We start from the raw sequence: 20572 nt of genomic DNA, 5'->3' as shown, positions 1-20572 counted from the left end.
GGGTTTCCCTGGTGGCTCAGATGGTAAAGCGTCTGCCTGCAATGCGGGAGACTTGGAGTTCAGTTCACTTTCTTTTCTTTCTTTCAAAGAAAAGCAGAATCTTTCAGAAGGAAGGCTCTGCTCAGAACCCCAGAAACAAACGTGAAGGACAAATCAACATGAAAGAAAGTGAAGCTGCTCAGTCGTGTCCGACTCTTTGCGACCCCATGGACTGTAGCCTACCAGGCTCCTCAGTCCTCGGAAACTTTCCAGGCAAGAGTACTGGAGTGGGTTGCCATTTACCCCTCCAGGGATCTTCCCGACCCAGGGATGGAACCCGCGTCTCGCGCATTGCAGGCAGACGCTTTACCATCTGAGCCACCAGGGAAGCCCACGTGAGGCCAAGGTTAATGGCCCCTCCTCTCTTTCCTAATGGTACTTAAACCAGACACTGAGCTGTCTTGAGGCAGAATAAGGTTTCTCTTTTCGGGGTGCCCATGAGAGTCCTCTGAAGTTAGTCTGTTTTAAATTTAAGACACAGGGACATCCCTAGTGGTCCAGGGGCTAAGACTCAGAGCTCCCAGTGCAGGGGGCCCGGGGTTCAATCCCTGCTCAGGGAACTAGATCCCACACGTGGTAACTAAGAGTTCAAGTGTCACAACTAAAAGATCCCACATGCCATGACTGAGACCTGGCACAGCCACGTAAATTAAATATTTCAATTGTAAACAAACAAATAAATATTTGAACTTAAAGAAATAAGTGAATTTAAGACACAGACAGACACGGACGTCCTGTTACCGACCTGGGTGTGAGTGACATCATTCGGATGCCAATATACTTCTTCTTGGTGATGGCTTTGCCTGGTGGGGCCACAGAAGGAAGCAGAAGGTCAGCCCAGTTGGCGGCTGTGCCGGGGACACCAGGAGCAGTGGGGTTCCATCCCCCCAGTTTGTCATGTAGTCAGGGCCATACAGGGATGCTCTCAGCTTGTGGTTCAAATCCTGATTGGGACACTACCTGCCTCCTCTCTCCCCCAGGTAGAAGGTAAACAGCACACCTGACAGGGACCCTGTTGAGCTTCGAACCCCCAGCCTGACACTGAGCAGAAGAGTCACTAAACATTTGTGGACTGAATGAGCTCCTTGAATCTCAGTTTTCTCATCAGTAAAATGGGACTAAGTCCCACCTGATCAGGCAAAGGAATTAAATGACATTGATGAATGATGCAGTGAAATGATGTACAGAAATCACCCAAGATCATGCCTGGAACATAACAGATTGAACCATATGAAACATGCATGATCATAGGCCAAAAAAAACAGTCAGACATCGATGACCTCATGACATGCATTCCTTTCCCTTCTTGATAGCAAAGGTGTGGCTGACTTCAGGGGGTCATTTTCCCTGCCCTCCAGTTTCTGAGAGGTAGCCAAGCCCCAGGCCTAAAATCTCTGGTGGGCTGCCGGGGGCGTTTGCTTTACCTTTGGCTTGTCGGTCATGGGATTCCGTTAGGAACTTTTTAATCTTATCAGATGGAATTGCAAAGGAGATTCCAGCTGTCACTTTCAGTGTGTTAATTCCTATCACTTCACCATCCTGAAAAGCAAAAGGCAAATAGCTTGCTGAATCCATGAAGATTCACCTGAAGATACCCACCGAGAGAGAGTGGAGAATTTGCATGGAAGGAGTCTTGGAGCCTCTTCAGAGACATGATTGGGGTAGGAGGAGACGGACGGATGGGGCTTCCGCATTACAGAGCAAGAGGCCTGACTTGTGCGCAGCATTAAGCTAAGCGGAGCAGTGGAAGAATCAGTACCCTCTGGACTCAGGACTGAGTGATCAACACAATGAAAGCACAGCATCAGAAAGTTTCAAAATGTACAATTGCTCCTTGGGCAGGGAATACATGTCCAAAAGCCCCAGAGTCCTACTAATATATAGCACGGGGGACTCTACTCAATGTTCTGTGGCAGCTGGGACAAGAGGGGACTTTGGGGGAGAACAGATGCATGTGTATGTTTGGCCGAGTCCCTCTGCTGTCCACCTGAAACTATCACAGCATTGTTAATCAGCTATACTCCAAGATAAAATAAAAGTTAAAAAAAAAAAAAAAAAACCTCAGAGACCTTTAGGTAGCTATCCATACCTTCCTGCTTCTCCCGTTTCCAGGAATCTTAAGATTCCTCTGCTGACATCAGGGAGGAACCATCTAGTGCTCAGGGCGGACAGACTTTATCCCCAGGAAAACAAACCCTCATCTCCAAGCAGCCTCGGGGATCTGGGAGAGGCGGAATCTCACAATCAAATCTCATTTCCTCTGCTTGTTGCAAACCAGCTTTAAACCATGGAGGAAGCCAGTGTGTGTGTTTCCATTCAAGATAAATTCACAGTTTAGCGAACGCCACACCATAGGAAACCATCCTGGAATAATAGGCTCGCCTCGTGCCATCCAACCATTATTTTGAACACTATTCTTAAAAGGTTGTCCAACTCGGCCTTAGAGGGGAAAACTGCCAGGAGTGGGTAAGTCGCTCCTTGCACACTTCCAGTAGCACTCAGAATTCAGTCCCCGACTCCGAGGGACCATCCAGGAGGCATTGCCCTCCTGGGCTTTGCTAAACAAGGTGGCTTAGATTTCATCACCTATAAATGAGGGCTGGGATATGGGACCCTGAGCTGCAGCCTGGCTCTGACAATCTGATTCAAAGGCTTCCCTTTTCATGTTTAAATAAAATACAAACTTAGGTGACATCTTTGTGAGTGGGGTAACTCCTCATTCCAAGCCAGGTCTTATGAGAGGCTCCTAGCCAAGACAAAGCCTGTGGATGAGCCAAGTCACTCCTCAGGCAACTGAGGGGCAAGCCAGAACTGCTGACACCTTCAAAATAAAGACTGGCTCCTTTAACTGGTCCTGGATCAAACCTGAATTCCAATGCCTTTACTTGTAACGTGGAGACACAAGCATGTCCGCTGGCATAGCATTTCCAATCCAAACACCAGCATGCCTTACTCTTTCCAGAAAAGATAAGAAGAGACATTTGCAAGGTACAGTGCGGTCACAGATTTCAATTTGAAAGGATTAGATAGTATGCTTTGGCAAGTTCATATCTGAAAAGAAATCAAAGGGGGGAGAAAAAAGACACGTAGATAGATTTTTTGAAAGCCTTACCAGGTTTACTAATGGGCCTCCGGAGTTTCCATACTGAAAATAAGCAAAAATTAAAAGGTTATGAGTTTATATAATTACGTGGTCCAATCTACCTCCCTGCCTGGCAGGCCCCTGAGTGCAAATTCTTTCCTGACATTTCTTCCTGTCTACCTAATATTTTGCTGGCAAAACAAAGGACCTTAACAGTTTTCAGAGAGTGTTAAGTACCATAAATGGGGTATTTATATATTGATATATATATAATTTTTTTTTCTCCAAAGCCCAGAGGCCAACAAAAAATTCCGAAAACACCTAACACATCTTCCCTCTCTCGACAATAAGTTGGCTACCCTCTTGCTCAATGTCATGGTCTTTCAAATCTGTGCCATCTCCCTCCACGTCTATGTGACCCCTACTTTGCTGCTGGGGCTGAAAATCCACACGGTTTGCTCTATTTCCATTACTTCATGCAGATCACAAGAAGGTTTGGGAATAAAGCCTACTAGAGGCAGCGAGTACACAAAACACGCTGTGTTTCTTATTTATTAGACAGATGGAGGGGAAAATGCTTTTTGAGAAACGTCAGTCCTAAAGGGAAACAGCTGAAGTGGAAAAATGTGACTTAAAATTAAGATTCCACTGATGAGACTGTGTGGGACAATCCCTGACCTCACTGGACATCGAATGGGTTGGCCTGGTGCTCAGACTGTGCCCCCTCAAGGACAGCGGAAACACCTCTGGGGGCTGCAGAGCCTGTGCGAAGCTGAGCATCCCTCCTTCCACAAGGTTGCACAGGCAGCTTGACGCAGGGGTGGCTGACCCTGGGGCAGGGCAGCGGGAGGATGGAGAACTTTTCCAGGCTGCAGACTTGGGCAAATCTCAAGTACCCATCACAGGAGTCCCTGGAGACTGCCAACAGTCTGAGGACCAGCCCTCCTGCCTTGTCTGCTTTAGGGGTTCAAAAGGACCCTATTGGAAGCACCATGAAGATCCTGACTCCACCCCGGTGTCTGAGCCCAGCCTAGCTTCCCAACTGCAGCCCGACCCTGTGGTAGACAGGCTCACGTTGATAATGGCATCTGTCTGGATGTAGTCCATGTCCGAGTTCCGGAGCCCCAGTTCTTTGCCACCGCGCTGGGTGGTGCTGACGATCCCCGTAGTGACTGTGTTTTGGAGGGAAAACGGGCTTCCGATGGCGACCACGAATTCTCCCGGCCGCAGCTCCGAGGAGCGGCCAAGCAGTAGCACGGGCAGCTTTCCCTGGAAACACAAGGTTGGCATTGCTGTGTTGGGTTGAGTGAACAAAACGGGTAAACGCACGGATGTCACAGAATACCAGGCACCAGGGGCCACTCGTATTCACCGGGCCTTGCAGGAAACCGAGGCCAGGCGTGACCTCCCTTCCCAGCTGAGGACTAACGTCCCTCCCACCCAAGATAATCAGGGCAGGTCAAGTGCACACTGCCGCCACATGCCAGGAAAGACATGGGATGGATACTGGAGGCCACCAGCTCAGGGTCTCAACACATCTTGAACCTGTCAGCACAGATTTGCTCCGAAACCTTGAGGCCAAGAGACAGAGGGGGACGAGTATAGGATTGGGGCAAGCCTGACCGCAGGCATGGTAAAGAGTGAAGTCCCAAGGAAGGATCTAGAGCCCACAGCCCCGAGGGAGGGGAAGAGTGGATCGGCCCCCTCTTACTGTAGGCATGTCCCTCCTAGGTCTTGAAGAATCAGGAGCTCTGAGGGCTTGGAGCTGCCCTGACTCAGTCCGGGGCATCTCTGTGCTAATCCTGGTGATGGGCAGAGGTGGGGTTGGGGACAGCAAGGCATCCAGGGCCACTGGACACCAAGACCCAAGAGGCAGGCTCTCTCCTCTCCTGGTAAAGTCTTCCACCACCGTCTCTGCTCCCTCCGCCCCTAGGCAGGCTGATTAATCCAACAAAGCCTGCTTGATCCCCAATGACCTGTGACGGCCAGTAGAGTCAGGAGCCCCAAACTACTCTTCAAACCAAAACGGGACAAAACAAAGCCAACTCGAGTCACAAGGGCTGAGGAGCGCGGGGCTTCCGTCCTGGAGAGCTCTAAGCTCTCTTCCCTCCTTCCTCCCTAGAGCCAGGCAAACCTCCGAGTCCCTCTCGAATTTGCTTCCTGAGTCAAAATGAGCAGCTGCTCCGAGAAACGGGGACCAGCCCAGAAAGCAAAGACCTGGCCCAGGCCTCATGCTAATTGCAATGTAAGAGTCCTCCTGTTTGTCCGCCTCGAAAACAAAGGAAAGAGGAGAGGAGGCTGGGAGGGCGCGGTAGGTGGAAACCAGCGGTTATTTCAGCATCGCCTCTGCCAGGGACAGAGCAGAAACCAGCTAATAACATCGGGAGGTCACTGGGCCCATTTAACTGAAGAAGAAACTGAGGTTCCAAGCAACTGGGTGACTTGAGATGGGCCAGGGGCTTAAAACTACAACACTGAACCCAGACTCTCATCCACTACAAAGGTACTGAGCCACAAAGACCCCCTCTGACCCCAAATAAGGAAGATGCTGGTCAGGAACATGTTGGATCAGAAAACTCAAGGGCTTCCCTTGCATGGTTCAGATGGTAAAGAATCTGCCTGCAGTGTGGGGGACCTGGGTTCAATCCCTGGGTTGGGAAGATCCTCTGGAGAAGGGAATAGCAACTCACTCCGGTATTCTTGCCTGAGAATCCCATGGACAGAGGAGCCTAGAAGGCTGCAGTCCATGGAGTTGCAAAGAGACACGACTGGGAGACTAACACACACACAGACACGTGAAAAATGATGCCCCTCAGATCACAGACACTAAGAGGCCTAGAAGAGCGCCACAGTCCAGAGCTCAGACCACGCGGCCTGATTAGATTGTGGCCGGACCTTACAGCCATTCTGGTCCTCAGTGTTCTGACCTGGAAAACGGGTATAATGCAGTTCACTGATCTCATCAGTTTGATGTGAGAATTCAGCGACTTGGGATCTGAACAGCTCTGTGAATGGTACCTGTCAGTGAAACATCATGTAAGTGGAGCATATAAGCATCAGCTGTGTTACTGTGATTAACGTCAGAGTCTGTGCAGACTCTGTGGGGGAAACCCCACCAAGTAAACTCCCATAGAGTAGGCCATGTCTCCCAGCCCTTACCGTCCCCACTCCCCACCCAGAAGGAGGCTGGGGGCACAGCTCTGCCCTGACAGTAACACTGTGCCCTTGTGGTCCCCCAAGGCTGAAGTGTATGGCCCTGCTCTGGAGTGGGGCAGGCCTGTAAGCCCCTACTCCCGAGCTCATCTAGAAGTGGGCCAATGAGCTCAGCAGGGCCTGTTTACCCTGGGCCCGTGCCAGCTGCCTCTGCCAGGGATGACTTCATCCAACAGCCACAGGGGGTGAGCGGACAGGAGTCAGAGCTGGTGATGAGCACTCGGTCGCCCTGGGGGAGGCCTGCTGGGCGACACTGCCACTCCTTCGGGACCCAGGGACAGCCTTCAAAGCTGGGCTGGAGGGCTGGACAGGGCGGCCATGGCTCCCGGGCTGGGTTCTCCAGTTGCTTTTCACCAATTTCAAGGTGAGAGGTCAAGTTCAAACCCAGAAGGTGGGCCCAGACCACATCAGTGCAGCAGCAAGCCGGGAACCACATCAGAAAGTTACATGGGAGGACTCACTGTGGGGTCTTAATTAGCATCCTCTCATCTTCCAACCCTGTCCCTTCACCTCCACCCCCTAGGAAAGGGGGCCAGACCCAGGGGGCCACATCACAGTGGGTTTCGAAGGAAGAGGGGCCTGAAGACAGCGCTCCCTAGAACTCCTGTCTCCAAGTCTGAGCTCAGACCCAGGCACCGAGGAAAGCAGGCAACGCTGTGGGAGCAGAAGCCGTATGGATGGAGGAGAGAGCCCCCGGGAGGAAGGAGAGAATCGAGGGCCCACGTATGGCTCAGGTCAGCTGCGCTCCCTGCAGAGGAGCAGGCCTGCAGCCAGGAACGGGGCCCAGAGGACCCCATGTACCAGCTGGGCTCCAGTGCAGTAAAGTCACTCACTGGAGTGACCATGCAGGCTGGGACCGGTGGGCACCAGCAATACAAGGCCAGAGTCTCCCCAGGGGCCACTCCTCACTTCAACACAAGGGAAGAAATTCAGCTCACAAGTCATCATGGGCCAAACCTGCACCAATGGCAGCACCAAGTGTCACCTTGTTTAATTTTTATTCACAAAAGCATCTCCTAGGTTCTAACGGACAATCATAAGACAGAAATAAGCAAGTGGACATATCTCAAGGGGGATTCTTAGACTATGAAGCTTGGACTGATGTGGAAGGAATGATCTTTTACCCCTCAGGTGACAAAGCCCTTTTCCACAACCGCCTTGGCAGTTAGTGCATATTTTTCCCCATTTTACAGATGTGGAAACTGAGGCTCAGAGCCAAATTGACTCCTCACAGCTTGCAAACAGCCTGGCTAAATGAGAGAACAGGCTTCCCACCTCTTAGAGCTTCACTCCTTGTCGGTGTTAATCTGAATTCTAATTGTAGGCAGAAATCTTTGCAAGGGAGTGACAGGGCTGTAAATGTGGGCCAGGCCAGATTTACAGCCCTTCAGGAGGTCAAAATGCCTCCTGTGGGCCATTTGGCTTCTGCTCTCCGCAGGTGCTGGCTGGCCCTGCGAGCGCCAGGCTCTCCAGCCTGTTTTAGATACAACAGGGGCTCGTTCTCAGCCTCTCTCCTCATCTTGGGCCTGTCTGCTCGGTGCAGCGATACCTCCGCTGGCCAAATTCCTACTTGGTAATTGAGCATTTTATTCCATAGCTGTCTAGACACACACACTCCACGGGGGGACCTGGGAAAGATACAATGCAGATACAGTGGGAAATGCCAAGACATGCCTCAGCCTTGACCCTGGGATGGGAAAACCCTGGGGCCGACCCCCTCAACCCCCTCCCAATTCCCGGTTTAACCCTGCGCTGCAGTCCACTGGCTGATTCCCACGCCGCCCACATCAAAGCTGTCTCCAGGCTCCTGGTGGCAGACACTCTGTCTGAGCCTCGCTCTGCAGCGAACCGGCCACAGGCCATCTTGGAGATGCCAGCCTGGCTCCTGACAGCCGCTGCCCACATCTCATCACCTCACTGGAGCCTCGCAGCACGCCTGTGAAGCAAAGGCGCGGACATTCATCCTCCGCTTGGCAGGCGGGGGGAGGAGGAGGGGAAGGAGGAAGAATGGGCAGACACACGGCTCCCGTTCCTTGTCTTCAGGTTCTCCAGCTGTTGCAGGGGGAAGGTGAAATGCAGTCGGGCAAGCAGCAAAGCAGGCGTGGAGAGCTCGTAGTGGCAAAAGCTCAACCCCAAGGCTCCAGACCAGAGCCAAGCAAGAGCCCTTGGACCTCACCAGGAGAGCCTCATGTTATCCCAAACCCTCCAGCACAAAGGGCATCCCAAGGTGAGTCCATCATACTGTCCGTTCTCAAGGTCACGCTCTTGCTGATGAGAGGGAGGAGACTGGGAGGCCAGTGGGAGAGGCAGGAAATCTAAGTTGAAAGGCACGTGGCCCTCAGCCTGTAAGTGACTCGCTTGTGCTAAATGCCAGCCCCACAGCAGAGTCAGCAAGAGGGGCTGGAAGGGAACATGGATCCCCCGGGTCATCAGCCATGCCACCCAGGTCAACAGAGAAACAGCCCAGATGAGGGTGTCAGAGTCTTTCGTGTGGACTCCAGACATGCCATGTCCACATTAAGTCACTAACGATAAGCTGTAGGCAGGATATGAATGGTGTGATAGATTTACTGCTAAAGCATGGAGGCATGTTTTACTGCTAAAACATACACAGCATGATTAAAGAAGGCTCTTACCATTCGTTTAGATGACAACAAACGAAGGACCCACAACCAGCAGCCCTGACAATACGCCTCCCATGAAATAATGCCTACACTGAAAGAGAACCTTCTCAACAAGTATTCACCAAGGGCCAGGCCTGGCACAAGGATCACAAAAGATCAATGAAATCCACCCGTGCCCTCTAGGCTTACTGTCTGACGGGTGGGTAGACATACAAATCATCAAGACACACATCAAGGCAATAAAAAGAGCTAAAATCCATCTCCCTCCCCTAGGGCAACTCAGCAGAGACTCTTCCATAAGGGCTAAATATAGATCAACACTAAAAAGTGATTTGAGTGCATTAATTAGGGTTGTTTTTTTTTTTTTTTCCAGCCACAAGTAACAGAAAAACCAATGCAAATAAAATAAACATCCACCTGCTCAAGGGCAGAGTGGTGGGAGGACTGATCACTTCCAAGGCTCAAGGGCAAGGGCGAAAAGCAGCTCCTTCCTTCCAGCTCATCAACAGCAGCCTGTTTCAAGGCCACAAGAGGGCCACCATCATTCCAGGCAGGACATGAAGACGTGACAATACCAACTGGAAGTAATAGGCTCTTTGCTCCCTTGTGTGTCTCTCCAGAAGGGCTGAGAGTCTAGAAGGGCCCAGCACATTCCATTCTTCCCTGGGGGTCAAGGTTACCCTCAACCATACTTTGGTGGGGGCTGGGGTGATCATGGCCCCCATGGCTGCCTTAGCCCCTCAGGATGTGCCTGAGTTAGGTGGTGGGGCAGGGGCAGTCAGGAGTGGATTGAAAACAAACTCAGGGCTGTGTCAGCAAGACGGAGGAAGGCTTTGTGGTGGGTAACCATCAGCGTCCACTGAAGCTTAGGGAAAAAACGGTTCCTTTTACAGTGGTGATCCTAATACACGTCTGAAAAGGGCTGCAAGTATATATTGCTTCAGGCAGATTTTTGGGGAGTGGAGGGAGGAAGAGGAGAAGGAACAGAAAGCATTGTTTCAAAGGAAAGCAATGATCACAAAGCGCCAGGGCCGTCAGCGTGAGATACGAGTGGCTTGTAGACAAACCTCCCCCTGTCCACATGCCCTACATGCGTCATGCTCTGTCCTGAGGGCGTGAGAAATGAAGTACTTCCTGCCATATCAGTAAACAAGGATGTCACAGTCATCAGCGGTTGCAGCCCTCTAAGGTGAGCTAGAGAGCCCTAAGGGCACTCAGGAAGGAGAAGGATACCAGCCATCAGACTGCAGCTACTCCCTATGGTGAGCCCCAAAGCAGCTCACAATGTGAAAAAAAAAACACACACACACAAGAAACACCCAGGATGGCAGAGATGCATAAGAACAGAATGATTTCAGTGGACCCAGACTCTTGCACCATCCCATACATAAAAAAGCACTAAACTCCCTAACTTGGGATATCTGGTTTGCCTTTATTAACAATAATCTTTTGATGTGAAGACTTTGCTGTTTAGTTGCTAAGTTGTGCCAGACCCTTTGTGACCTCATGGACTACCAGGCTCCTCTGTCCTCCACCGTTTCCTGGAAATTCACATCCGTTGAGTCAGTGATGTTATCTAACCATCTCATTCTCTGCTGCTCCCTTCTCCTCCTGGCCTCAATCTTTCCCAGCATCAGGGTCTTTTCCAATGAGTCAGCTCTTCAGTTGATACTCAGGGTTGTGACAACACTAACTGGAAGTAATAGGCTCTTTGCTCCCTTGTGTGTCTCTTCAGAAGGGCTGAGAGTCCAGAACGGCCCAGCACATTCCATTCTTCCCTGGGGGTCATCAGCCACCATCTGGTCACAAGGTTACCCTCAACCATCCTTTCATGGGGGCTGGGGTGATCATGGCCCCCGAGGCTGCCTTAGCCCTCAGGATGTGTCTGAGTTAGGTGCTGGGGAAGGAAGGCATCAGTCCTTCCAATGATATTCAGGGTTGATTTCCTTTAGGATTGACTGGTTTGATAAGTAAGACTACCTGCCTTTTGTTGCAAAACTTCCATATAATCTGGCTCTTCCGCTCTCCTCCTCTGAGCAATTCCCTCAGGATCACTTGAGATGCTATCTCCCTGGACTGAAGTCCTAAAAATTCCCACCCAATAAAATGTAAGTCTCAATGCCTGGGTTGTGACTATTATTTAAGTCACAGGCAGATGGGACAGGCGTTGTACCCAGTCCACACACTAGGGGACCAATGGTCCCACGGCTGATGGCAGTGATCTCACTGAGATCGCAGGTGTTCTCACCAGCCCCCTCTGCCCACTGCCCAGATGCAGCACAAAAGAGCTGCTAGTGCCAGACCTTGTCACAGAGCAGGAAGCAGGAGCAGAGATGACACACAACAGGGCCGTGGGAGAACTGGGGGCAAGTCAGAACAGAGGCGAGATGGAGGGAGCCGAGGCCACACGTCCTCAGGGTAAGGACCCAGGCCACACTGCTTCTCCTAGTGGGAGCCCAAGTTACACTCAGCCAAGCCTGGGCTGGGCGTGGAGGCAGTCTGTGGGGCACCACTTGCTTCATGAGCCCTCTGTGTGGCCTGGCCTCCCCCTGCAGGGTCATCACAGCTCTGATTCCTGCAGGAAGAAATGGCCTGTGGTGAGCAAGCACCCTACCAATGGCTGGCCACAGGCTTATCCCCCAGCATCCACAAAGGGTGGTGCAGAGTGAAGACACAGACAAAACACACACACACACACACACACACACACGGCCACCCTCGGTCTCTAGATAGACTGGGAGCACAATTTCCCAGGGAGGAGGACGTCTGTATTAACTCACTCTGACCTTGGGTCACTTGACAGACTTCTCTGGGTTTCAGTTTGACTACTTCTAAAATAAGGGAGTTGAGCCTGGTGATGTCCAAGGTCACCCCAGCTCTGACAATTAGGGATCTTTCCAGAAGACCTGGTAGATTTCCAAAAAACCTCTTAGCAGCCAATGGTTAAATTGGTGAAATCAACACAATCCTCAGAGCCCTTAATAAATCTCTTCTCATACGACTCCCCAAAGGGGTCAGATGATTCCTGCAGACTCTCACAGCCCAAGAGGAAAGGGGATTCCTGGAATTCTCCAGACGCTGGCTCAGCCAGTAATCATCGAGAGCAGACCTCAAAACAACGATCCATCAACATTTCAGCTTCTGGCCACCCTGGGTTTTGCTTAAAAGCCCTTGAGCGCTCCTCTCATTGCAACCTCATTCCCCAAAGCTTGGAAGGAAGGGCCATAAAACAAACCAATAAAACTAAAAGAAAATTGGCAACTTTTTTTTTTTAACCTCATGACGCAAGCCAACAACTTCTTTCTCTTCCTTACAGAGTATAAAGTGCTCCTGTTACAAAAATATTTTTGTTGCTGAATCTGCAGAAGCCACCATGTCTGCCAGCCGCCCAGCACATGCATTTCCAAGGGGCTGAGGCTCACGGGCTGGTCCTCTGTGTCCGATGAAATTTGCTTCAAAGGCTGATGTTGCAGGAACTGGCTGAGACTCAACTAAGTGATTCAATGTGGTCTTCTGGAAGCAGTTATGCTAACCTTTCATTTTGTTTAAGAAATATGCAATGGGAGGAAAAGGGCATGTACCCCAATCACAGCAAGGAGCAATGCCACTGAACTTGCGTGCTTCCTCAGGAACGGCAAAGTAGACCATAGAGTTCAGGGGGATGTCAGCAGCTAAGACTTGCCTGAGACATGGGGGTCTGGCAAGGAGAGAAGTGAGCCCACGAGGGGCTGAGGGACAGTGGATGAACCAGGGATCTGCTACATAATTTGCAGAGCTCAGGACAAAATAAAAATGTAGACTCCCTTGTTCACAAAGTACATAAGAGGTGCCATTAAAGGCACTAAAATATAAGGCTTTTTTCTTTCTTCTACATGCTCTCTCTCTTCATCTGTCCTGATGTTTTTATTTGCTGTTTAGTGTTGTGCTCCCTGGGGCATGAAGTTGTTCATGCGGTGAGTACAGACCCAGAGCCTCAGACTCAGTACTCTGCTCACCAGCTACTGGACAGACCCACGCACTGTGCCCCAAGCAGGGGCTCAGAAGTTGAGCCAGCCCTCTCCCCATCCCAAGGGCCCACTGCCCCAACCCACAGAGGACAGACTACCCCCAAGGGTGCTGCAACTTCCTTTGGTGCCAGGATGCACCAGGTACCTGGATGGGGTGGGTAGGGCTTGGCCCTGCCTTGTTGCCAGCAGAACGAGCTATAGAGTCATCTATCCGCTGCCCAGGATGCTGCAGGGTATACGTACCCCATGTCTGTATGCCCTGGGGAAGGAGGGTAGCTGTGACTGCCATGTGAGGCCAGGGGTCCCAAGGGCCAGAGGAGCAGGGTAGCCAAGAACCCATCTTGGGGAAGTGGGAAGGCAACAAGAAAAGTGGAAAGGCTCCAAGCACCCAGCATATACTCCGCTCATCAGACTTCACTTACAAAGCACAAATTCAAAGATAAAACCCAAATGGAGAGGACATCCCTGGCGGCTCATGGTAAAGAATCCACTTGCCAGTACGGGGGACACGAGTCCAACCCCTGATCTGGGAGGACCTCACATGCCGCAGAGCAACTAAGCCCACGTGTCACAACTCTGGAGCCGGTGCTCTTGAGCCCAGGAGCCAAAACTACTGAAGTCCTCCCATGCTGTGCAACAAGAGAAGCCGCTGCAGTAACAAGCCTGCGCCCTGCCATGGAGAGTAGCCCCCTCACCGCAACTAGAGAAAAGCTCTCACAGCAACGAAGACCTGGCACAGCCATAAATAGTAAAATCATTTAAAAAATTAAAAGAGATCTCAGAGCGTTAATTGGAGAAGGCAATGGCAACCCACCTCCAGTATTCTTGCCTGGAAACATCCCATGGACAGAGGACCCTGCTAGGCTACGGGGGTCACAAAGCCTACCAGGGAGTCCACGGGGTCACAAAGAGTCGGACACGACTGAGCGACTTCACTTTTCAGAGCGTTAAACCCTCAAGCAGGGTTCTCTTCTGTGAATGCACAGGTCCTGTGATCACAAAGCAGCGGTGCCAGGGGAGGAGGAGGCGGACCAAGAATGAGAAGCTTGGGATTCAGATCAGAGAGGGTGGAGGTCATCAGTGATGACAAGGTCAAGGGTACAACCAAGGGAGGGGGGCTGCAGGAAGCAGGTGAGTTGAGAGGCTGAGCCAGGAAGGATCTCCTACATGGCACTGAGATCACAGCATACACAGAACTCGGAAGGACAGTGTCATCAAATTACCACCATCTGTTTCCACAAATTGACATCTTATTGCTGCTGTACCGGGAGGGGAGGAGAAGAGGTTCGATATGCGAGGTGGTGGGTGGGGGTGACTGGAGTGGGGGTGTTCAGGCGGGACAGATAAGAGAAGTGATGGAGAAGGAGGGAAGGAGAGAAAAGAAACAGAGGATGGTTACAGAAAAACAAAAGAGAGAAAAAGCAAATCAACCAACCTAGTCCTCCTCACTGTTTACGCACACCCCCATAATGTCTAGTCTCCCTTAAGCTATATCAAGAAACGCGGGCCTTTCAAAGATCCCCTTACTCTTGCTGTTTAAACCGCAAAAGTCAACATTTTTATATGGAAGCCCAAGGGCCAGCAACTGTATATATTCTCTGGCATCAAGAGGAGGAAAAACATTGTCTCATTGAGTGCAACTTGCCTTCCCCATCCGCCAGCTCCTCTGCTTCTATCCGATGACTTCAAGTTGGCTAATGCTGCTACAATGGTGTTTGACCAATAAATATTTATGAAAATCAAGGGATATGAAAGTGAATATATGAATGAATAAACAAATCAGATCTTAAAAGATCCACTAGGATTCTACAATTGGGATTAGGCCAATACTGGGGGTTAGCCAAGGCCTGGCATTTCAGTTTGGGTAACTGACTCTGGATGCAGCCTGGTTTTCAGTCGTCTATGAGGCTGCAGGCTTGGGGCTCAGGTGATAGGAGACAACTTATACCCACCAGTTCCACAAAGGGAAGGGTGTGGCCTCACTCTGTTTGGTAGCTTCAATGCTCAGCTTCTTGGTATCCGCTGAGCTGAATTGAAGGCAGAGTGGATCCCTCCTACCCAGGACCACTTAGAGTGTGTGTGGCTCCAGAAGCGAGGAAGTTGCCCAGGATATATCATTTTCATATTATTTATTCTAAAAAAATCTTAGAGACGTATGCATGCTAAGTCACTTCAGCGATTCTAGGAACTATAGCCCGCCAGGCTTCTCTGTCCATGGGATTCTCCAGGCAAGATTACTGGAGCATGTTGTCCTGCATTGGTAGGTGGGTTCTTTACCTCTAGCGCTACCTGGGAAGCCCAAAGATGTATAACTTTCTCTATATAAAAATAATTTGGGTTGGTCAATGACACAGGGCTTATTATAATAAATTAATCCTTACATATCCATGATATAAAATGGTAGCATAAAAAATATTCTAGCCACAGGGCCAATGGTTTCTATGAGTCTCCTGGCAGCCAAAGCAAAGAGGGAAATACCATGAGTCACAGCTTCTCATTATCAGATTGTGGTGTCTTATTTAATAAAAGTGACTCATTAATTAGCACAATTATTATAATAGCCAGTCCTCAACTCACCAGAATGTCTTATTTATGCCTTGCCATGGAAAATGGTTGGTTTTAGGAAAGCACTTTTGGGAAACTACTTCCATCCTGCCATGAATGAGAGGCAACCAGCTCATTATGAACCCTCTGCACTTCTAGACTCTCAGAAACTGACTGCATAAGAAAGTGGAGCTTTCCAGAGTGCGACCAGGAGCCCCAAGGCCAATAAGAGACACAGACAATATGCAGAGGAACCAGTTACCTTGTGTTCCGGAAGCCTCTAGTAAACTCACTGGGAAATAAGGTTGCACTTTGTCCAAGGTCCACGTCCTCAGGCTGGGCAGAAAAGGAAAACTAATCAACTCTAGGCCTCCCACTCTTTGCCTTGGCTGGCCTGTCTGTTCTTCACATCTCAGTGTGGATGTTATCTGCTCAGATAAGCCGACAATACCTTCAGAGGGCACCCCAGCCTCCATGCCTCCTACTGCTTTCTCTGCTTGTTCCTTCATTGAACCAATCGCCATATTTATCCAATCTGCCTGTTTCTACACCAAACAGTAAGCTCCATGGTTTCTGCCCATTGCTTTTACATCTTCAACACAGTATTTGGTCAAACACATGCTTATGTTAGAGGCTCAGTCCTGGCTGATTCTTTGTGACTCCATGGACGATAGCCCGCCAGGCTCCTCTGTCCATAGGATTCTCCAGACAAGAATACTGAAGCAGGTTGCCATTCCATTCTCCAGGGTATCTTCCCAACCCAGGAATCGAACCCAGGTCTCCTGCATTGTAGGCAGATTCTTTACTGTCTGAGTCCCCAGGGAAGTCCCCAAAATAGATGCTTAACAAATATTTATAGACACCATGTATGAATAAAGAATAAGAGAAACAATGAATAAACCAGACCTTAAAAGATCATTAGGATTTAAAACTAGATAATAATTCAGAATCCACAAAATTCCTATCAATGTTACAGAGAAAGAGGTTAAAACTAAAGCCTCTCTGCTTAATCCAGCAAGACCAAGGCATCTTCTTCAGCAAAGAAGCACAGTCCCCACAAGAGCAAATGAGATCAGCTTCTCTGCCCTTTCCCCTGTGTTACATCGGGCCTCACCTCACTTGGATCTAAAGAGTATATTTCAGTCCAAGCACAGTTGGCTCCTCTAGAGCAAGGTGTTAATCATCTCACATTGGAGTTGGCAATTTTTTTCTGTGAAAGGTCAAAAAGTAATAACTGTTGGCTTCATGGACCAGGTGGCTTCCATTCCAAGTACTCAACTCTGCCGCTGACCAGTAAGAGCAGCTGTAGACTCTACCAAAGCAAACGGGTATGGCTGTGTCTCAATAAAACTTTATTTACAAAAGCAAATGGAGGGCCGGATTTGGACTGCAGGCCACAGCTGGCCAACCCTGGGTCCCAACACACTGCTACACACTAACAAAACTAGCGAATGGAACCAGTGCATGCCCTCTCCCTCAGTGAAGGGGACATTCCCCATGGGACACCTACAGATTCAGTCCCAACAACCTGGGAACTGCTTTGCCAGAACCATAAATAATAGTCTTGGTTGAATTCCCTGAAGAGAAATCACCAAAGTGAAAAAAAGAAAAAGCATTACCATATTAAGAGAAAAACATAGCCAAAGAATTTCCTTAACAATCAACTAAGTTCTTGAAATGGGGCCAGAAAACACACTAGGGCTCTGGTTTTTGATGGTTTGGGGAACTGAAATATTTTCACATTCCATGAGAAGCAACGAGGAGAACAACGAGGAGCCTCGTCCCCATGAGCCCCTGGGGGAAGGCCGACCCAGAGCAAAAATGCCGGCTTCCAATCCAAAGTCTGGATGGACATCATCTAATGAAATATTGATCTCCATCCCCCTAAAGATGGTAAAAAAAAAATCAATACGGTAACAGGAGCCTCTTAACATCGAGAAGAGTCTGCAGCCTCTTTAGCCAATGCAATGCCAGCCTCTCAGTTCAGCGAGAAAAAAAGAGAGACCACAGGATGCCCAGGACAGAGGGAGTGGAGAAAAGAATTCAAAATGGAAAAACACAGAAGCAAAATACCAGGGTAGCTATGGTACTGGGAGCCGCATTCCAGCCCCTGGTTACTTTACGAGGGTGAGTGACAGACTCCAGAAGACGGGGAGCCAGTCCAGCCCGCGCCCTGTGTTATCTGATTCACTTTTGGACAAGCTCGGGCGGCTGAGTCAGCGCCTTCTGACAATCAGGTTGTCTGAGGAGAACTGGCTGGAGGCGGGGGCGGGGGTGGGAAGGGGCATGAGTCACGCCTGCACCCGCCGCTCCCCTCTCTTGCCACGGTTCCCAGGTCACCTGGACCCTCCTCGCTCCAAGAAGTCGGGGCAGGTCTCCACCAGCGGGCCAGGCTCTGAGAGACACGCCTGGAGAGAGACCAGAGCTGCTCAGCAGCTCCTGAGACTCGGGGGTGAAGGGTCTGGGACCCTCACTCTCCCAGAGCCATCCGGCTTCCACATTTCACAGTCCGGGGGCGGGAGCGGTCAGCTCTTCTGGCCCCAGCAGCCAGCTCAGAAGGAAAAGGACCCTCTGCCCACAGAGCAGCCCCCCAAGCCCAGAGGGGTCACCTTCAGCCACTTCAAACAGCAGTAGGTGGCATCTGGCCCAAAGATGGTGGCGGACGGTTGCAGGCCTGGCCTGGAGGTGCAGGGAGAAAACCATTTCACAAGACAGGACAAGCCCACTTCCAAATATCCCCTGGGGGTGCTGGCATCAGGGAGAAGTGCCCACAGAAAACCCCACTGCTCCCAGGGCTCTGAATGACCAAGGACCACAGAGCTCCCAGGGCCCGGCAAGGCCACACGTTGTCCCAGCTCCAGGAGTCAGACGAACACTGGCCTCGTGTAGTCTGGGGTGGAGTCGGAGGTGTTGCTCTGCAGCCTGCCTGCTGCGTGGTCACCTCCACCTCTGAAAGCGGGGAGCAGCCACTGCGGGAACCCCAGCACCTTCCAGCCCCCCACCCCACCCCCCAAGCCCACAAGCAGCCAGCCTTGCCTCCTCTGAGCAGAGGACTCTGAATTCATCCTGTGCGCACGGCTGTTGAGCCCCTACAAGAAGACAAGTGACTAAGACTGCTGTGGCCCTCATACCCCAGCAGCAGAGAGAAACTGGAATCCACAAGTAAACACGACACCTGGGAGGGAAATAAGAACAGTGACGTGAGATCCCCTCTGGGGTTTTGCATCCCCAGAGTGAGGAGAGGAGAGAGCGACATGGACCCTCCCTGGGTGGGTGTCAGGGAAGGACTGTCGGGGGCAGAATTTAACCTGAGGCCTGAAGGACTGGGGGCTTCCCAGTGGCTCAGCGGTAAAGAATCGGCCTGCAGTGCAGGAGCCACAGGAGCCACAGGTTCAATCCCTGGGTCTGGAAGATCCCTGGAGGAGGGCATGGCAACCCACTCCAGTATTCTTGCCTAGAGAATCCCCATGGAGCCTGGCAGGCTACAATCTGTTTGGTCGTGAAGAGTTGTACGTGACTGTAGCGACTTAGCACGCACGCAAGCTGAAGGACCAGAAGGCCACCTATGGAGGAGCTGGAAGGGGCTACACCCCAGGGAAGGTAAAACCAGGGCCCCTAGAGAACAGCCCTGCTTTGTGGGAGGCAGTGGGGGTGTGGAGTAGTGGGGGGTTAGCAGAATGGGGGATGTGTAGAGATAAGAGTACAGAGGGGAAAATGGGACCCCCAACTGGGTACACCTTTAAATCTCTGGTTAAGTAAGATTTCTCCATAAGCACAGAGTGTGAAGGGCTTTGTACAGGCAGATAGGACCTGATCTGAAAGTTGCAGTCCTGGGACAGGGTGGTGGGGGTGGGGGAGGTTGGGGGGTGGGCACAGATGCTTTTCCACTTCCTCTTTCCTAACCAACACAGCTGGAAAAACAGCTGCAACAAAAGTTACTTTCTTACCTTCTTCAGTATATCCCCAGTACTTATTTTTGTCCTTCACTCTGACCTAAAGAAACCAAATATATTTTTTTCTCTCTCTCTCTTTTCCTGAACTACTCAGCAAAAAAACGCTGCATGGACAAAACACGGCCTCTGGAGAAAAACATTTTTAAGTGTTCTGCACACACGGCCAGCGTCATGTTCAACACATTTTGGAATCCGTTTTTATCTGAGGCTGAACTAGTTTGCCCTCAAAGCTGCTTTCTATTAAACTGTTTGCAGGCACACTGTCCTTCCTTCCTGCAGCTGGCACCACCTCCCCAGCCCCGGGCGAATGCTGGCCCCCGTCCGTGGCCCCGAGGAAAGGGCAGTGGAAAGACATGTCTGGGCAGGCAGGCTGCCTTTGGAGGGGACACCCTCCTTCTCCAGCTTGGCGGGGGCAGCTGCCCTGTTCAGGGAGGTTCCCCCCAAAGGTTCTCCCCTGCTCAGACTCAGCAGGGGAAGTGAGTGCACACGAGCCCGCTCAGCAGTGAGGAGCAAAAATGCTCTTTGGTCACAAGCCCAGAAATGTCTCTGGCAAGCTCAAGCCCAGGCGGGTTTACAGAAGATGTGAGGGGGCCTTGAAGAATGAAAGGGAAAGTAGGCTGGCTGATCAGGCTCTGAAAAGGCAGGAGCTCAGACAGCCCTGGGGTCCCCGGCGGCAGGGGCCATACCAGCTTCCCCGTCATTTTCCTGTGGTTGGCATCCAGTTCCTGCTCCAAGTGAAGGATCTGCTTGGTCTGATGGATCTTGTGTCCCTTGGCCCCAGGGGGGTTGCGGGGGGTGTGCCATGACTGGTGCCCCCACAAGACTGTCTGGTGGGGGGCAGAAATAGATCCAGAAGGAGATGCTGGCCTCTGCGCCCAGAAGACGTGGGCAGTGACCACAGGTGTCCATAGTAATTTCCATTCATTAAAAGTGGCAGGAATAGCACACTCAGGAAGGAGGGTCTCAGTGTTATTGATGGAGAGCCTTTCACGTGAAATCCTGGCACTGGAGGAGGAAATGGGCCCACATTATAAGACACCAAGTTAGCCACTGGGCCGGCGTATGTGGGGGGCAGTCACCCCAGTTTCACTGGGTTATGAGCAAATAGCC

At 51.0% G+C, this 20572-nt stretch overlaps 1 protein-coding gene across 1 annotated transcript in view; it reads right to left on the bottom strand.

Annotated features, from left to right (window-relative positions):
• The window catches only part of HTRA1 (HtrA serine peptidase 1), a 59359-nt gene that overhangs the window by 3869 nt on the left and 34918 nt on the right, over nt 1-20572 (bottom strand). Inside the window, exons 4-7 of the mRNA XM_027960635.2 lie at nt 4196-4390; nt 3152-3184; nt 1464-1578; nt 785-842 (exon numbers count right to left, since the gene is read on the bottom strand). Coding sequence (XP_027816436.2) covers nt 785-842; nt 1464-1578; nt 3152-3184; nt 4196-4390 — 401 coding nt within the window. The remainder of the gene's footprint in view (nt 1-784; nt 843-1463; nt 1579-3151; nt 3185-4195; nt 4391-20572) is intronic.

Source organism: Ovis aries, chromosome 22 (genome assembly GCF_016772045.2).
Source record: "Ovis aries strain OAR_USU_Benz2616 breed Rambouillet chromosome 22, ARS-UI_Ramb_v3.0, whole genome shotgun sequence".
Lineage (NCBI taxonomy): Eukaryota > Metazoa > Chordata > Mammalia > Artiodactyla > Bovidae > Ovis > Ovis aries.
This window is presented reverse-complemented; position numbering and strand designations above follow the sequence as displayed.